The sequence below is a fragment of the Lagenorhynchus albirostris genome, chromosome 3, assembly GCF_949774975.1.
Source record: "Lagenorhynchus albirostris chromosome 3, mLagAlb1.1, whole genome shotgun sequence".
In the NCBI taxonomy this organism is placed as follows: domain Eukaryota; kingdom Metazoa; phylum Chordata; class Mammalia; order Artiodactyla; family Delphinidae; genus Lagenorhynchus; species Lagenorhynchus albirostris.
This window is the reverse complement of record NC_083097.1, coordinates 162882300-162899574: the sequence shown is the minus strand read 5'-3', so window position 1 is coordinate 162899574 and position 17275 is coordinate 162882300. Positions and strand designations below refer to the sequence as shown.

General features: G+C 49.5%; 1 protein-coding gene across 1 annotated transcript; it reads left to right on the top strand.

The window, feature by feature from the left end:
- Positions 1-3531: 3531 nt before the first annotated feature.
- On the top strand, positions 3532-6281 carry DNAJB1 (DnaJ heat shock protein family (Hsp40) member B1). The gene is made up of 3 exons (XM_060145045.1): positions 3532-3826; positions 5005-5585; positions 5888-6281. Exons 1-3 carry the CDS (start codon positions 3616-3618, stop codon positions 6116-6118), a joined length of 1023 nt encoding a protein of 340 aa, XP_060001028.1. The 5' UTR covers positions 3532-3615; the 3' UTR covers positions 6119-6281.
- The last annotated feature ends 10994 nt before the right edge of the window (positions 6282-17275 follow it).

Below are 17275 nucleotides of genomic sequence, written 5' to 3'. Positions count from 1 at the left end.
TGGTAATGACAAATAAAGCCTTGATAACCATTTGCTCATGGGTTTTTATGTGAACACAGGTTTTTATTTCACATGGGTATTCCACCAGGGGAAGATTGTTAGCTTGTATGGCTGTAATGCTTTTGAAGTTCTTTTTCATGAAGAGAAGAGTTGAAAAAAATGGCGATGCTTTTTTAAAAAAAATTAAGTCTTTATCATCATCTGAATCACATCTTAACATAAGCTGAGTGCTTACCATAAACACTCAGTATGCTACACACTTTACACCTCAGCATTTTATTCACTGGGTGACCTCAGGCAAGTCACATGACCTCTCAGAGCCTCAGTTTCCCTACCGGTAAAACAGAGGTAATGATAGTCCAAGCTCATAGGATTATTGTCAGGATTAAATGAGTTAATACAGATCAAGTGCTTGGAACCGGCTTGACACAGAGTAGGACCATGTCAGTGTTAGCTATTATTATGATGTTCATTTCCTGGCCCCTCTCAAATTCATCCACATAGCAACCCTGGGAGGTAAGATCTACCCTTATCCCATTTTATGGAGGACATACCTAGCAATTCGAGAGGTAGAGCAAGTTGTGCAAGATCACACAGGCAGTAAATAAGTAAATAGTGGGTCCAGGATTTCAACGGAGGCTGACCGACTCCAGACTCACCTGCTTAGTTCTTTTTATTTTTTAATTTATTTTTGGCTGTGTTGGGTCTTCATTGCTGCGCGCGGGCTTTCTCTGGTTGCAGTGAGCGGGGGCTGCTTTTTGTTGTGGTGCGCGGGCTTCTCATTGCGGTGGCTTCTCTTGTTGCGGCGCGCGGGCTCTAGGGCATGCAGGCTTCAGTAGTTGTGGCTCGTGGGCTCTAAGAGCGCAGGCTCAGTAGTAGTAGTTGTTCCGTGGCATGTGGGAGCTTCCTGGACCAGGGATCGAACCTGTGTCCCCTGCATTGGCAGGTGGATTCTCACCCATCGCACCACCAGGGAAGTCCTGCTTAGTTCTTACATTAGGGTTCTATTGGATACCAAAGAAACAGAACCAGTAGGATATATGTGTTTGTGAGTGTGTCTGTGTATTAAGAGATTTATTTCAGGCATTGGCTCACACGATTGTGGGGGCTGGCAAGGCAAGTCTGAAATCTGTAGGGCAGACCAGCAGCCTGGAAACTCTTGGCCAGGAATTGATGCTTCATCCTCAGGGAAACCTCAGTATTTGCTTTTAAGGCCTTCGGCAGTGAGAGCGCAGAACCCTAACCACTGCACCGCCAGGGAATTCCCTCAGTTTGCTTTTGAAGCCTTTCAACTGATTGGATGAGGTCCACCCACAATACCAATGGTCATCTCCTGTACTTAGAGTCAACTGGTTATAGATGTTAACCTAACCACATCTACAAAACACCTTCACAGCAGCACTTAGTGTTTAATTGAATAACTGGGTACAACTGCCTGGCCAAGTCGATGCATACAACTACCCATCACATCTTCTCTTCTTCTCTGAGTTGAGAGCTCAAACCTGTGCTGAGATTTCTGCAGAGGCCACTTTTCCAATAACATTCCAAAGTGCCCAGTGAGTGTCCAGGTCAAAGAATCATAGCCATAAGAAGAGATGTTGAGTTTTTGGTTTTTTCTTTTGGTGGGGGGGTTGAACAATTAAAACTTCCTGAACATGACCCAGGCTCGCTCAAGGAAGGGAGAGTTCCTAGCTCTCAGGTTGCCCCTAAACACAAGGACACCCTTCACATGATGTTTTTGGCCCACCCAGGGCTATGTGAAGACCCTTGGAGGCTGCCACATCTGTTAACTCTTAAATTTATAAGTGTGAGGAAATCCACAAGCTCTGAGTTTTTCCCCATGGTGACTCTCCCGCTATCTGTTTATGTAACTTTTAAAAAAATCAAACTCTCTCCCCTCCACGATTGGTTCAGGAACCCTGCAGTGCTGTGCCCCTGGGCACCCAGCCCAGACTCATCCTCCCAGGTCAGCTGGTGTGTGTCCTAGTCCAGAGTCCTTACTGACACGGTTACCCTGGGGTCGGGGTGGCCAGGGATGGCCGGAATCCCCCTGCTAGACAGCAGGGGAAGGCCATGGCATCTTTCTCAGGAGTTCCAGCCTGCACAAGGGCAGTAGCTACCAGAAGCTTTTTGCCGGGAAGCGGATGGCTCAGCAGCCCACCATTCAACCAGATGGCTAGTCACCCCTTTGACAGCACTACCTCTAGGCCAGGCCTGTCCTGGGCACTTCACAAATGTTGAATCAACGTCAACTTCAAAGCCCTATAAGGCAGGTACAACTACTACCCCCATTGTACAGATTAGGAAGCTAAAGGCCCTGGAAGGCTCAGTAACCAGCCCAAGATCACACAGCCAGGAAGAGCTGGAACCAAGAATGAAACCGGGCTGTCTGGCTCCAGAGCCAGTGTCACACCGCCCAGACCTCCCAAGCAGTTCTTCCAGGAAACTCTCCCCTTCACAGGGCACCACCACCTACCCACCCCTCTTCCCTTCTCAGGTGGTACCCCTTTCTGAGCCTTCTTACCCCGTCAGCCCTGCCCTTGACCACAGACACCCCAGACTCTCAGAGCCGAAAGGGATCATGTTGCCCACAGATGAGGAAACAGAGGTCTTGAGAGGTGTATGACACGCCCATGTCTCCCCCAAATCATAAAGGTAGTGGGGAGGGGAAAAAGAAGGTGTATTAAAAACAGCCAGGAATATTTACGAAGCGTCGGTTCCAGACACGTTTCTGCCACTAGAGACCCAGCACTGACAAGACCCAGTCCCTGCCCTCGTGGCGGTCGCAGGCTGGGAGAAGGGTGACATTTAGCATGAAAACCAAGGAACAGGGTAATTTCAAATTTCAGTGGCAGGGGTTCTTGAGAATACGGTAAACTGAAAGACTTAAGGAGCTGGACTGAGAAGACCTCTCCAGGGAGATGAACTTTGGTCCCGGGTGCTCACCTCGCTTTACAAGGTACTGTATAGGTGAGGACAGGGACAGTACCGGGGCTCCCAAGTGCATTCTACCCACAGCCGGTAGAAGAGGGCGGGTGGATAGTTTTAGTCCCAGAAGCAGGGTGGGTGTCTGGGGCAATGAAAGATTAGGTAACTCCCCCGCCCCGAGACTCCTGGCAGGAACTGATTCCCACGCCCTGTGAGATAAGAGCGGGCACGTTTGCGTCTGCTACGGAAGGGGCGGGGCCTTCTCCGACCCCGCCCCTTCCCGGAGCAGCGCGTCGTAACCTATTGACCCAGGCAGGGGGCGGGCTGCGCGGCCGGCCGGGTCGTCAGGAGCAGTAAAGCAAAATCTCTATTGGTTCCCGCGGGGGGTGGGCGGGGCCTCCGTCTCCCGGGGGCGTGCGCCACGGGGAGGCGTTGCCGAGGGCGGAGCGGGAAGGGGCGTGGCCGCGCGCTGGGGGCTGTTGGCGGCGCGGCCCCGCCCCGGATGTTGCGCGTCGCAGCCTGGGCGGCGGCGATTGGTCGAAACTGCGTAGGGGGCGGGGAGGAAGGTTCTGGAGTGGGCTGGCGGGATCTGGAAGCTTCCGCCGGGCGGGTATATAGACTCCGGGAGCGGGGGGCGGCGGAGCCGGTGGACGGCTACAGCTGGGCGGCGAGCGGCGGGCGCAGGCAATGGGCAAGGACTATTACCAGACGCTGGGCCTGGCCCGCGGTGCGTCGGATGAGGAGATCAAGAGGGCCTACCGTCGCCAGGCGCTGCGTTACCACCCGGACAAGAACAAGGAGCCCGGCGCCGAGGAGAAGTTCAAGGAGATCGCCGAGGCCTACGACGTGCTCAGCGACCCGCGCAAGCGCGAGATCTTCGACCGCTATGGGGAGGAAGGTAGTGTGCGCGCTCGCGGCCGGGGGCGCGGCCCCGTCTTTTGACAGGCGGAGAAATCGAGGCACAGCGGCCACGCTGCGGCGTCCCGGGGAGTGGGGGACGCCCCGGCCCCCGGGGGCGAGCAGCCCCCGCCCTCTGGCCACACGGGCCTCCGGTCTCGGATAGGCGGCCTCCCGATGGGAGGAGCAGCCCTGGCTGCGCTGCTCACCCAGAAGCTTCTAGTATGTCTGGGACTGCCCCTCCCTGGGCTCCCGCCTCCGCCCACGGCCCCGATCGGTCCGGGGTGCTGAAGGAGAGGGTTCGGAGGCCTAGCTTGAGTGGTGGCATTGTGGCCCCGCGGGCCCTAGGCTCACCTGGGCGAGGTGCAGGGCGGGGCCTCTGGCTGAGCGCCGGGCACAGCCTGCGTGTAGTGAGCCTGCCAACGAGAGTGACAGTTAATGCCGAGAGACCTCCCGGAGCTCTCCGAGGGTGGAGTGAGGTAATCCCTGTAAAGTGCTTACTTGGCTCCGTGCCGTGCCGGGCACGTAGTCGGCCGTCAAGGTGTATGGAGCAATGGGGCCTGTCTCTGCCCAGCCTCCCCGGGGTAGCTCTCTTCAGGGAAAAAGAAAGCGTTCTTGGTGTCCAGTTGTCCGTTGATGACTCAGGCTGGCTTCTGGGCTTGGTCTTCAGAAATAAGTGACTTTTTATATAAGAATGATGGTAGTAAGTGCCAGGGTGTGAGAATTTGAAAGTCTCCGTTTACAGTTTCACCTTCATCTCTACTCCCTCACACGTCTCTAGCCCTAAAGTATTTAAGAGTAAACATTTAGTGAAAATTGATCCTGGGTTGTGCTTTTTTCATCGGATCTGTTAGTGAATTCTTGGTACTCCTTGTAACATTGCAGGAAGGATGGGTTACTCAGGTGTGAGGATCTGGGTGACCCCAAGAGATATGGCCATCTCAGAGCTTGAGCCTTTCACTACTGTCATGCCACAATGAACTACCTACCTTGGGGAGTAAGGGTTCTGTTTTTGCCGCTGCAAGTGGGAGGTAAAAGCTTGGGGTTCTTCGTTATTCTTCCCAGACAGGCTAAAAAAATCTCTCCCGCAATGACTTCTAAGCTTTTTTCCTTAAGGAAAGCTCCTGGAGAGCTAAGCTCCTAGCCAGCCATCTGATTTCTTCTGCTTTTGCTTTTCAGGCCTAAAGGGCAGTGGCCCCAGTGGCGGGAGCAGCGGTGGTGCTAACGGTACCTCTTTCAGCTACACATTCCATGGAGACCCTCACGCCATGTTTGCTGAGTTCTTCGGTGGCCGAAATCCCTTTGACACCTTTTTTGGGCAGCGCAACGGGGAGGAAGGCATGGACATCGATGACCCATTCTCAGGCTTCCCCATGGGCATGGGTGGCTTCACCAACATGAACTTTGGCCGTTCCCGCCCTGCCCAAGAGCCCACCCGAAGGAAGCAAGATCCCCCTGTCACCCATGACCTCAGGGTATCACTTGAAGAGATCTATAGCGGCTGTACCAAGAAAATGAAAATCTCTCATAAGCGGCTGAACCCTGATGGAAAGAGCATTCGCAACGAAGACAAAATCTTGACCATTGAAGTGAAGCGGGGGTGGAAAGAAGGGACCAAAATCACCTTCCCCAAGGAAGGAGACCAGACCTCCAACAACATTCCAGCCGACATCGTCTTTGTTTTAAAGGACAAGCCACACAATATCTTTAAGAGAGATGGCTCTGATGTCATTTACCCAGCCAGGATCACCCTTCGGGAGGTAAGGCACTAGGCAGGGCAACGTCTGTGGAGGGAGAAGGCTGCTTTTTGACACAGTTCAGTATTTGCTTGACACATATTTCTGAGCTCTTGGTGTGTGCCAGGCTTGGGAGGTGCAGTAGCAACAAGACTTTCCAGGGCTCTGTTTTTCCAGAGCTTCTGTGCTGGTGACCTGGGTGGATCTGGGGGCAGGGTCTTAGCTACAAAGGCCTCATGGTGCTTACCTTACATTAAACAGCCTCTGGGCAGGATGTGAGCTTCCGAAGCTACTCTCTATCTAATGTTGTCCATTTGCTTTCCAAGGCTCTGTGTGGCTGTACAGTGAATGTCCCAACTCTGGACGGCAGGACCATACCTGTTGTATTCAAAGATGTCATCAGGCCTGGCATGCGGCGAAAAGTTCCTGGAGAAGGACTTCCTCTCCCCAAAATGCCCGAGAAACGTGGAGACCTTATTATTGAGTTTGAAGTGATCTTCCCCGAGAGGATTCCCCAGACGTCAAGAACCGTTCTTGAGCAGGTTCTTCCGATATAGTCAACTGTGTTCCCCAAGGATTGACCAGGGACCTTTCCAGAGCTCAAGGATTTCCAGACTGTTCCACCAGCTGTGGACCCGCGAGAGGGCGGGAGGGCCCAGGGCGGGCTTTCGTACTGCTGAATGTTTTCCAGAGAATATATTACACAATCTTTTAAAGTCGTGCACTAGACTTAAGTGGTTTTTCGAGCGATAGGGTGGCAGGTGGTGGGGACAGCAGGAAAAGGCAGTCCAGTCTGCCCCGCTGGGTCCTGCCGCCCTCCGGGATGGGCCCACACCCTCCTCCCCCAGGCCCTGCCCAGGGGGAGAGGCAGACCCACAGCTGGACTTGATCCCCCTGTAGTCCCTTTGCTTGCAGATGTTAGACGTGGTATGGACCTGCCTTCTTGGTTACCAGGTCTTGTACACTCCTCAGTTTCTGTTGTGTAATCAGTTCATGTTTTATTCTGTATTTGTCTCCCACGTCTTACTCTTCCCCTGAAGAATCCCGTCTTTTTTCTTGCCATCTCAAATTGAGAACCTAGACTATTTTTGCCGAACTGCCTGGCTGGCTCCCACAAGCAATACCTCTCTCTCGTTCCAGCAAGACCAAGGGAGCCGGCCTCCAGTGAGCGAGCAACTTGAGCAGCTGCCTCTCCCTCGAGCGTGTGGGGCCCTGGCCGGAGCAGGGGGTCCTCTCAACCCCTGGCTCCAAGGCTGGGCGCGCTCACTTTCCTTTTCTGTAAGGCAATCTTTTGGCACACCTGGGATTTACCAGTGGCCCAGGTGATTTTTCATTTAACGGACTCTGGACTCTCAAAAGGATCTGATCCTTTTGCATTTTGCACAGCCCTAGGTATAATCCCTTTTGATAAAAGGGTCTTTGCTTCTGATTACAGGAGCACTGTGGAACGTCTGTAAATATGTTTTTATAATTCCGTGTAAAGTTGGTGTGCACTCAAATGAAACCAGTCCACAGCAGCTGCTGTTCTCTGTAAGGGGCCATGGTGGAATTCGGAAGGAACCTGGTGGGGGCGGGGGGAGGCATGTAGGAACAAGTATCTGTTCCTTGCAGGCCAGTCTGGTGCTCAGACCTTTAGACTCATTGTAAGTTGCCACTGCCAACACAAGACCAAAGTGTGTGACTTGTCAATGTGCAGTGTGACAGCATTAAAGACTGATGGTAAACCTCAGGGGAGCGGTCCTGTGACTCTGTTTGAGGGCTCTGCTGACGGGCTGGGGTGGGGTCTGGGCAGCCCTCCAAAGGCGGCCAGGGTGGGTGGGTGGGAGGGAGGGGTGAGCAGAAGGCAGGAGTCCTCTGCAAGGGAGAGAGAAGTCACCCTCCTTGAGCTGGATGTGGTGTGATAACAGCAACCCACAGGGCTCGATCCAGGCATCCGGAGAGCCCAGTGGACTCAGAGCTTGCTTTCTGTGAAGGTTGGGGCCAAAGTTAAGTAGGTCCCCTCCCAATATTCCAAGGTCTGGTTGCTGGGGCCAAAGGGAGGTGTATGTATCTCCCCCCACTCCTTACTTGCTAGAACAGGCTGGTGTCAGGCAGACCCTGGCCAAACCAGACTAGGATTCCAGCCCAGGGCTGGCCCTGCCCTGGTGAAGACCTATTTCCTGCCCTCCCTTTATTTGCAGGCCACTGAAACTGCTTTTACTTTGCAACTTTTTTTAAGGAACTGGTTTTATTTTAAGGTAAGTAATTACACAGGCGGAAAACAATGTATTGCTATTTTGCTACGAAACGTCTTGATGTAAAAACTTAAATAACACCATGTTTAACGTCAACGTAGGAGTGGCTTTCGCTTCCCACTGAAAGAATTTAACCACTGAAAACAGTCTAAGAGCAGTGCTGTCCAAGAGAACTTTCTTCAGTGATGGGAATGTTTTATGTCTTTTAAAACAGAAATTCTTTAAGATTCAATAGAAGTTGCTTGGTAGCTGCAGCCACACGTGGTTAGCGGTGACTTGGGTAAGACCTGGGTGTCTTAGAAGGGCAGCAATGTGGAGCCCAGAGAGGCCATCCTAGTTGGGAGGTGACCCCTGGAGTATCAGAGCCAAAAGGGACCTTATCACAAGATTTGTTCACTGAACCAGGGACCAAGATGACATTTACTGCAGAATTGGCCCTGGCCTTGGTTGGGGTCACAGACCCCCAGGGCTGCCAATCCCCCCGCCCCCGTCTCCCTCATTACATAGCAGGCGCCTGTGAACTTCATATCCAAGGGCCACCAGCACAAACGTGCACAAAGCCTCAATGTGTCACAGTTCTGGTAACTTATTTAGAGCAATAACCTAACCAGGGCGGTGGATGGGGCAGTGTGAGTCTAGGAGAATGTTCACAGTGAAAAAGACGGAAAGGACCCTAGTGGACAGAAAGCCTGCCCCTCAGATGTACAGCTTTTGCCCACGCTGGGCGCGGTTGTGTGTGTCAAGTGTCTGGTTGTCTGCAAGTGGACCTCTCCTCCTCCGTAGCTTCCAGTTAATGGATCTTTTTTACTTTCCCATGCTGCCTATCTGACCACGTTTCAGAGTTCCTTCCATGTCGGTGCATGTGGAGCTGCCTCTTTTTTGGGCCCACTTCATCTTCATCCATCGCACCAGGAATGTCGCATTGATGCAAACAGTAGAAAACTCAAAATTTACATTCGGCCTGTGGTGAAAAGTCGAGTCCCCTCCCTCCTCAGAACCACTGTAGACAAGCCATGGCATTAGAAAATTTTTCCTTTTTTAAAAATGTTTTTTGTGCGTCCTCCCAGAGAGAGTCTGCTTATGTAAGCATAAGCATAATTTCTAAATGTTCAGTTTCAATTTTTGGCTAGGTAATCGCAGTACCAAATTTACAAGGGCACATAGAGTTAAAAATTCTCCCTCCCACCCTGCTTTTGAGTCCACCCCCAGTGAATGTTCCCAGTGTCTCCTGTGCATTTCCTTCTGAGATGCTGCACGAATATATTTTTCTTTTTTTGTACAAGTGGTACATACTGTATGCTATGTGTTTTTTTTTTTCTCACATGTCATGGAAATAGCTTCCTCACTTCTGTTTTTCTACACATCGATTCTGCCAGGCCTGCTCAGGTGGGTGTGAAGATCTAGTTCAATGTTTGATGGCCCCTACCTCTCCTCTATCATTGCTCCTGCTTCTAGGTTTGAATCTCAGCTCGATCACTTTCTAGCTGTGTGACCTTGAGCAAGTGACTTAACCTCTCTGTGCCTCAGTTTCTTCAAGTGTAAAATAGGCATAATAGTAGTACTTCTAGGGTTGTAAGGATTTTCAGATATATAAGCACACAACGGGGCCTGGCACAGAACAAGCACTGTGTGTCCGTTATCTTTGTATCCCAATGTGAAAGTTTCTCAGCCCACAACTGGTAACTCTAAAGACTGAGGGGAGTCCAAGGTCTTCTGGGTCAGTGCTCTCGGGTCAGGTCCAGGAACCAAATCCCCAGGCAAGCCCCTGAGACCCACAGCTCCACCCCAGCCCTCACCCAACTTGAGGAAACTGTACCTAAAGCAGGCTCACTCCCATGCTGTCTTGTCACCACCTGCTCACTCGACAGCAGCAGTGGAGCATCAGGCTCTAGGACTGAGCAGCCCTGGGTTTGATTCCCAGCTCTGCCACTCTGCAGCTGTGTGTTCTTGGGCAAGTGACTTCACTTCTCTGAGTCTCAGTGGCCTCCTTTAAAAACAGGGCTAATGAAGGTACAGACTTCATAGAGGTGTGAAAACTGGGCAAGGTAGGGCATTGGGGAGGCAAAAGAACATGGTATTAAGAACTTGGCTTCTGGAGCGTGACTGTGCTGAGTTCGAATTCTGCTCACTGCATTCCCCTGGACAAATAACAAACCGCTCAGAGCCTCAGTTTCCTCCCATGTGAAACAGGACTAATCATAGCCACTCCCAACTTTCTCACTCCCCCAGAGCCAGAACTCAGACCGCTAACCCCTGAGAAGAACTTCACACAGGCCTGGCATGGAGCAAGTGGGCAATTAACACAAACATATTTCTAAGGCAGTTGGGGTAAACCTGCCCCAGGTCTCCTTAAATATTAATTATTCTCATTAGTTGTTAATCATTGAAGGACCCAGCATAGTGCCTGACACATAACAAGCATTGTCCATTCAGTAAATATTTATTGAATACCTACAGTGTGTCCAGTCCTCTTCCTGATGCTGGCGACACAGCAGTGAACAAAACTGGCAAAAACTCCTGCCTTTGCAGAGCTGACAGTCTAGTGAGTGGAGTGAGAAAGAAGAAAATTAAGAATAAATAAATAAATCATCTAACATGCTAGACTGTGATGAGAGTGATGGAGAAATATAAAACAAGTGGGTAGGGAGTGTTGGGTGCAGTTTTAAGTAACATGGTCAGTGAATGCCTCACGGGGAAGGTGACATTTGAACAAAGTGTTGAAGGAGGTAAGGGGAGAGCCATGTGAATACTGAGGGAAGGACCTTCCAGGCAGAAGGAACAGCCTGTGAAAAGGCCCTGAAGCAGGAGCATGCCTGAGTTTAAGGAACAGCCAGGAGAGCAAGGGGTGAGTGGGAGGTGAAGGCAGGGCAGACGGTGCAGGGCCTGCTGGGCCACTGGAGAACTTTGGCTTTTCCTGAGTGAGGCAAGAGCTTGCAAAGGTTTTGGTTTTTGCTTTGTCTTAATTTTCCTTTGTTTAGGGGGTGGGTGGGGAAGGGGGGAGACTGTCATTTGATTGTATAACTTCAAGTCCCTGAGCTATATCATCAGTCTCCTGAAATTTCAACGCACCAACCTTCCATTTCCAAATAGCACAAAGCAAACAATAAGCATCTATTTTCTATTAAAATCTAGTCCTTAAAAGTACAGAAATTCACGCTCCCTCCCACGGACCTGAGAATGCTTTCACGGCCTGCTGATTCCATGCTTGGTGGCAGAGGGGGACGTGGTGGTGTCTGATTTCTTCTGAGTTCTCAAACTCTATGATTATTCAGTGAGACAACTTCCCTCTTTGTCATGAAGAGAGGAGCAATAGCCTTGGGAACACTCCAGAAGGTCGTCCTTCTGAGCAACCTGAGTTTCCTTGAGGTCACCTACCATGCCCTAATAATCTTAGCATCACTGGCACCCAGGGCTGCCCTTGGCCCAGAACTGACACTCTGAGTGTTTGTTGAATGAGTAATCAGGTGACAAAGTGGACCTGCAACACTTGCCATATCACGGCTCGTGTCACGGAGTGTGCAGAGGAACACACCCAGCCCTGAGGTCTGCTGGTGGGTTCCCCCAGCAAGGGGTCCCCCATCCCCTACTGCTTCCAGTTCCCACCTGGAAGAAGTGGATATTCTGTCTGGCTCCAGGAAAGCCCCTATTTCCTAGGATCCTGTTTCCACTTCAGGATTCATGTATTAGTCATTGGGCACAGTTCCTGAAGGCCAGCTCAACACTAGGCCCCAGGGGACCCAGTGAGAGGCAAACAAAGCCATCAGGGAGGCGGGGAGAGGGGGGTGGTGCGGGGGGAACTCGTGGAGCTCACAGTCTTCCAGGAAACACAGACCTCTGTTTTAGTTTCCTGCGGCTGCTGTAACAAAGTACAACAAACTGGGTGGCCTGAAACAACAGGAATTTATTCTCTTGCAGTTCAGGCAGCCGGGAGGCCAAAACTAAGATTTCAACAGGGTTGGTTCCTTCTGGAGGCTCCGAAGGAGAAACTGTTCCATGCACCTCTCCTGGCTTCTCGTGGTTGCCAACAATCCTTGGCGTTCCTTGGATTGTGGCGAATCACTCCAATCCCTGCCTCTGTCTTCACGAGGCCATCTCCCCTTCCTGTGTCTGTGTCTTCTTTTCTGTCTCTTATAAGGACACGTTGGATTCAGGGCCCATTTAAATCCAGGATGACCTCACCTTGAGATCCTTAATTTAATGACTTCTGCAAGACCCTCATGCCAAATAAGGTCACATTCACAGGTTCAGGCACACGGGCATATATCTTCTGGGGGTCCACCATTCAGCAGGCAAAGTAAGTACTTCCCACGACCGGAGAGCTTGGAGAGAGGATGCATGGTGGGCCCCGGGCACACAGGCCAAGGGATAGGAGCTTGTCAGGGTGCAGAGATGGGCCATTGGAGCTACGGCCCTGTGGTTGAGGCTCCTAGACAGACCAGGGGCGTGGACCAAGCAAGGCTGAGCTCAGAAGCATGAGGCCCTTGAGGCCTGGTGTGGGTGAAACAGAGAGAGCAGGAGAGAGTAAAGTGGAGCGTGCCCAGGAATGAGACAGGCCCAGAGTCAGGGCCCTTCTGAGACTGGCCCCCATGCTTGAGGCAGAGGAGAAGCCAGTTGAAAGACCTTGAGTCAGGAGGGACACGGCATGATTTGCTTTTGCCTGGAAGTTGGAGCGGACGTCTGGCTGGTTTGTCTCAATGGGGGCTCAACTTTCCTTGGGAAGATTATGCTGGGCATCAGTGTGGCCAGGCCTGACTCCAGATGAAATAGTTCATCAAAGTATTTTAAAGGCACATGGCTTTTTTGTGGGGGTCATCAGCAGAGGAAGGGTGAGAACTGACCTAGGTGCTCACAGGTGCCTTCTGGGTGCTGTAGGGCTTGGGGGGAGGGGGAATAGACCTGGGGATGATCCAGGGTGGAGCTGGGAGATCAGGGAGAAATTGGTTGTGGGAGGTGATGGGGCTGGACCAGGTGGTGACCAAGGAGGTGGTAGGAAATGACTGGAGATGTATTTTGAAAGGAGATCTACCCATTGGCCCTCCAGAAAGCAGCACTATTGCTGGGTTTTATGGTGACTTCCTGAAATCCAGCACCCAAAGGCAGCTGCTGGCACTGGGGCTGAGACTTGGGGCCACAGGACCTAGCCCAGTCAAGCCTACCTCCTCTGCTTCCCCTCAAGGCCCATCCCGCTGAGTCAGTCCTGTCCTGCCAAGCTAATAGGGGGAGTCAAACCACAGGCCACAAAGAGCCAGGTTCAAACTCTGAGATCACTCTGGCCGAGGCAACGTCTCTCAGCAATGTCCTTCCTGGGTCTAACCTGTCCCGCACATCTCGGGAGCAGGCCTCACATGCAACCCACACCTCCAGAGGGATGTCATAAGTGCTGGGGGAGGAGCTAAAGCATCACACCCATGAGTTGCTGTGCAACTTTGAACCCAGTGGCTCCCCTTCTTTGAGCCTCAGTCACCTCCTCTGTAAAATGGGGGAGATATCCAGTGGAATTACTCCAGCCAGCACATGGCCTGGCACACAGTAAGGGATAATAAATGTATCTATTTCTATCATGTTTCTGTTATGAAGACTGTGTTATTCACCACAACAGTTTAATAATAGCAGCTGGTGTTCACTGAGCAATTACTATCTGCCCAGCACCATTGTAGGCATTTGACACAGAATAGTTCATTTATCCTAGTATAATCATAATGACTTTAGGAAGGGGGTCCTGTTATGATCACCATTTTACAGAAGAGGCGACTGGGTATACAGGGGGAAGGGGCTCACCCTGGGTCCCACAGCTGGTGAGCAGTGCAGGTTATGGAGAAATATGACTGTATCCTACCCCACAACGTGAGATGAACTAGAGGTGGAAAAAAGACAAAGGATGAGAAAAACCATAGAATGGGTTAAAAAAAAACTTTGTGATTTAAGGGTACAAAGGGGCTCCTTAATGAAATGTCGCAGGCACAAACCACAAAATGTATATGTTCTATTACAGTGAAATTTAAAATTTCTTTCCAACGGGACTTCCCTGGTGGTGCAGCGGCTAAGACTCCCCACTCCCAAAGCAGGAGGCCTGGGTTCGATCCCTGGTCAGGGAACTAGATCCCACATGCTGCAGCTAAAAGATCCCTCATGCCACTACTGAAGATCCCGCATGCCGCAACGAAGATCCCAGATGCGGCGGCAACAAAAATCCTGCGTGCCGCAACTAAGACTCAGCACAGCCAAATAAATAAATGAATATTTTTTTTAAAATTTCTTTCCAACGAAGGATAACATGGACAAAGTGAATCGTCACATGACACAGTGGTAGACCACATCTGCAATGTCTAACACTGTAGCCACCTCACATGGTTGTTAGGAGAGCTACACTGTTTAATAAATATAAAGTTCTTAGATCAGTGCCTGGCACATAGGAAGCTCTTCCTAAACATTATCTATCATTATTGAAACTGACAAGGGTTCAATAACCCAGTGCTATCTAATAGAACTATGCAAGCCCATATGTGACTTTACATTTTCTAGTAGCCACATTAACATAGTAAAAAGAAACAGGTAAAAATAATTTTAATAATACTTTTTATTTAGCCCAGTATACCCAAATTATTGTCATCTTGACATGTAATCAGTATAGAAACTAATTAACGAGATGCGTTATTTTACATCCTCTTTGCATTCTACTAAGTCTTAGAAATCCAGAATGTATTTTACGCTCACAGCACATCTCAATTGGTATTAACCATATTTCAAGTGCTCAGTAACCACATGTGGAGAGCGGAGTGTCACATTAGACAGATCATATTGGACAGTGCAGATCTAGACTCTGTGAGGAACACGTGCAAATCAACAAGAAAAAGAGAGCAACCCAAAGAGCAAAATGGGCAAAGAGTATGAACAGGCAATTTACAGAAGAGGAGAACCTGAAGGCCATCATGCAAATAAGATACTCAAAGCGATTAGAAATCCGAGAAATGTAAAATAAAGCAATGGTGATGTCACTTGACAGTGAGTCAGAGTGGCAAGAAATAAAAGTTGCGTAATGCCAACGGCTGGTGGAGATGTGGGGACATGGGACCCTCCTGCAAAGCCACTGGATGTGATGGGGCTACCTAGTCTGGAAGGCCACATAGCAAAGCTGAGTATGCCCAGAGACCCAGTATCTCTGCATCCAGTACCCTCCCCTAGGGAGATTCTCACCAGGTCCCTAAGGGGGCATGTCCAAGGCTGTTCATTGTGCTGTGGGGAGGTGGAGGCTGCCTGGTTTCCATCCTTGGGGGACAGAGGAGTAAGATGTGAGGGACGCACCCCCTGAGACACCTAGCAGAAGTTAGAAGAAAAGAGATTCAAGAGATTAGCAATACAGCTGGATCTTCAAAGCAGAATGCAAAACAAACAAACAAGTAGTACAGTACTGAGTGGGTGAAAAAAGTAAAAAACCAAATATAATAGAACACCCATATAAAACAATGCACATTTTCAAGGAAAGACACAAGCAAGGGTGCTTATTAAACCTACTGGAGGGTTGCCGCTGGGGATGGGAGGGGAATAGGGGTATTTTTTTCAGGTATTTATCTTAAAATTTTCAAAGCTATAGAAAACTTACAAGAATAGTAAAATGAGAGACTTCCCTGGTGGTCCAGTGGGTAAGACTCTGAGCTCCCAATGCAGGGGGCCAGGGTTCGATCCCTGGTCAGGGAACTAGATCCCCACATGCACGCCGCAACTAAGAAGTCCTCACATGGCAACTAAACATTCCCACAGGCTGCAGTGAAGATCCCACATGCTGCAACGAAGACCAGGTGCAACCAAAATAAATAAATTAATTTTAAAAAAAAGAATAGTAAAATGAATACCCATATACCACTCTCCTGGATTCAGTGACAGTTGTTACTATTTTGCCATATTTGCTTTCTCTATCTCCCTATATGTTAATAGGAATGTATACCATCTTATAATATTGTATATAAAATGTATATATATATAATTTTTTTCTGAAACATGTTGACAGTTGCAGGCATCATGAATTTAACACTAAATAATTCAGTGAGTATGTCCTAAGAATAAGAACATTCTCTTGTCTAACCACAGTACAACACTCACACTCAGGAAGTTTAACATGGATATGGTATTATCTATTGGGTTTGCCCAAAATTTCGTTCGGTTTTTTCCATAAGATGGCTCTAGTAGCACTTAGTTGTCTTTAACTTCATTCGAAACAATTTTTTCAGATTGTATTGTGACAGCTGTCATATCAGCGTGCATTAAAAAAAAATATCAAAATTGGTGAATTTTTGTGTAGTAGCCATTTTAATCTCGAAGATGGAAGGAAAAAAAGTAACATTTTCGGCATATTACGCTTCGTTATTTCAAGAAAGGTAAAAACGCAACTGAAACGCAAAAAAAAAAGATGTGTGCTGTGTATGGAGAAGATGCTGTGACTGATCGAATGTGTCAAAAGTGGTTTGTGAAGTTTTGTGCAAGAGATTTCTCGCTGGATGTTGCTCCACGGTTGGGTAGACCAGTTGAAGTTGACAGAGGTCAAATCGAGACATTAATTGAGAGCAATCAACGTTATACCAGATAGCAGGCATTCTCAAAATATTCAAATCAAGCATTGAAAATCATTTGCACCACCTTGATATTTGGGTTCCATGTAAGTTAAGCGAAAAAAACCTTCTTTTGTTTTTTTGGTACACGGGCCTCTCACTGTTGCGGCCCCTCCCGTTGCGGAGCACAGGCTCCGGACGCGCAGGCTCAGCGGCCATGGCTCACGGGCCCAGCCGCTCCGCGGCATGTGGGATCTTCCCGGACCGGGAAACGAACCCGTGTCCCCTGCATCGGCAGGCGGACTCTCAACCACTGCGCCACCAGGGAAGCCCGAAAAAAACCTTCTTGACCTTATTTCTGCATGTGATTCTCTACCGAAAAGTAACAAAAACATTCCATTTTTTAAACAAATGGTGATGGGCGATGAAAAGTGGATACTGTACATTAATGTGGAACAGAAGAGATCCTGGGGCAAGCAAAGTGAACCACCACCAACCACACCAAAGGCCGGTCTTCATCCAAAGAAGGTGATGTTGTGTATATGGTGGGATTGGAAAGGAGTCCTCTATTATGAGCTCATTCCAGACAACCAAATGATTAATTCCAACAAGTACCGCTCCCAAGTAGACCAACTGAAAGCAGCACTCGACAAAAAGCGTCTGGAATTAGTCAACAGAAAACACATAATCTTCCATCAGAATAATGCAAGACTGCATGTCTCTTTGATGACCAGGCAAAAACTGTTACACCTTGGCTGGGAAGTTCTGATTCATCGGCTGTATTCACCAGACATTGCACCTTCAGATTTCCATTTATTTTGGTCTTTACAAAATTCTCTTAATGAGAAAATTTCCATTCCCTTGAAGACTGTAAAAGGCACCTGTAACAGTTCTTTGCTCAAAAAGATAAAGTTTTGGGATGATGGAATTACGAAGT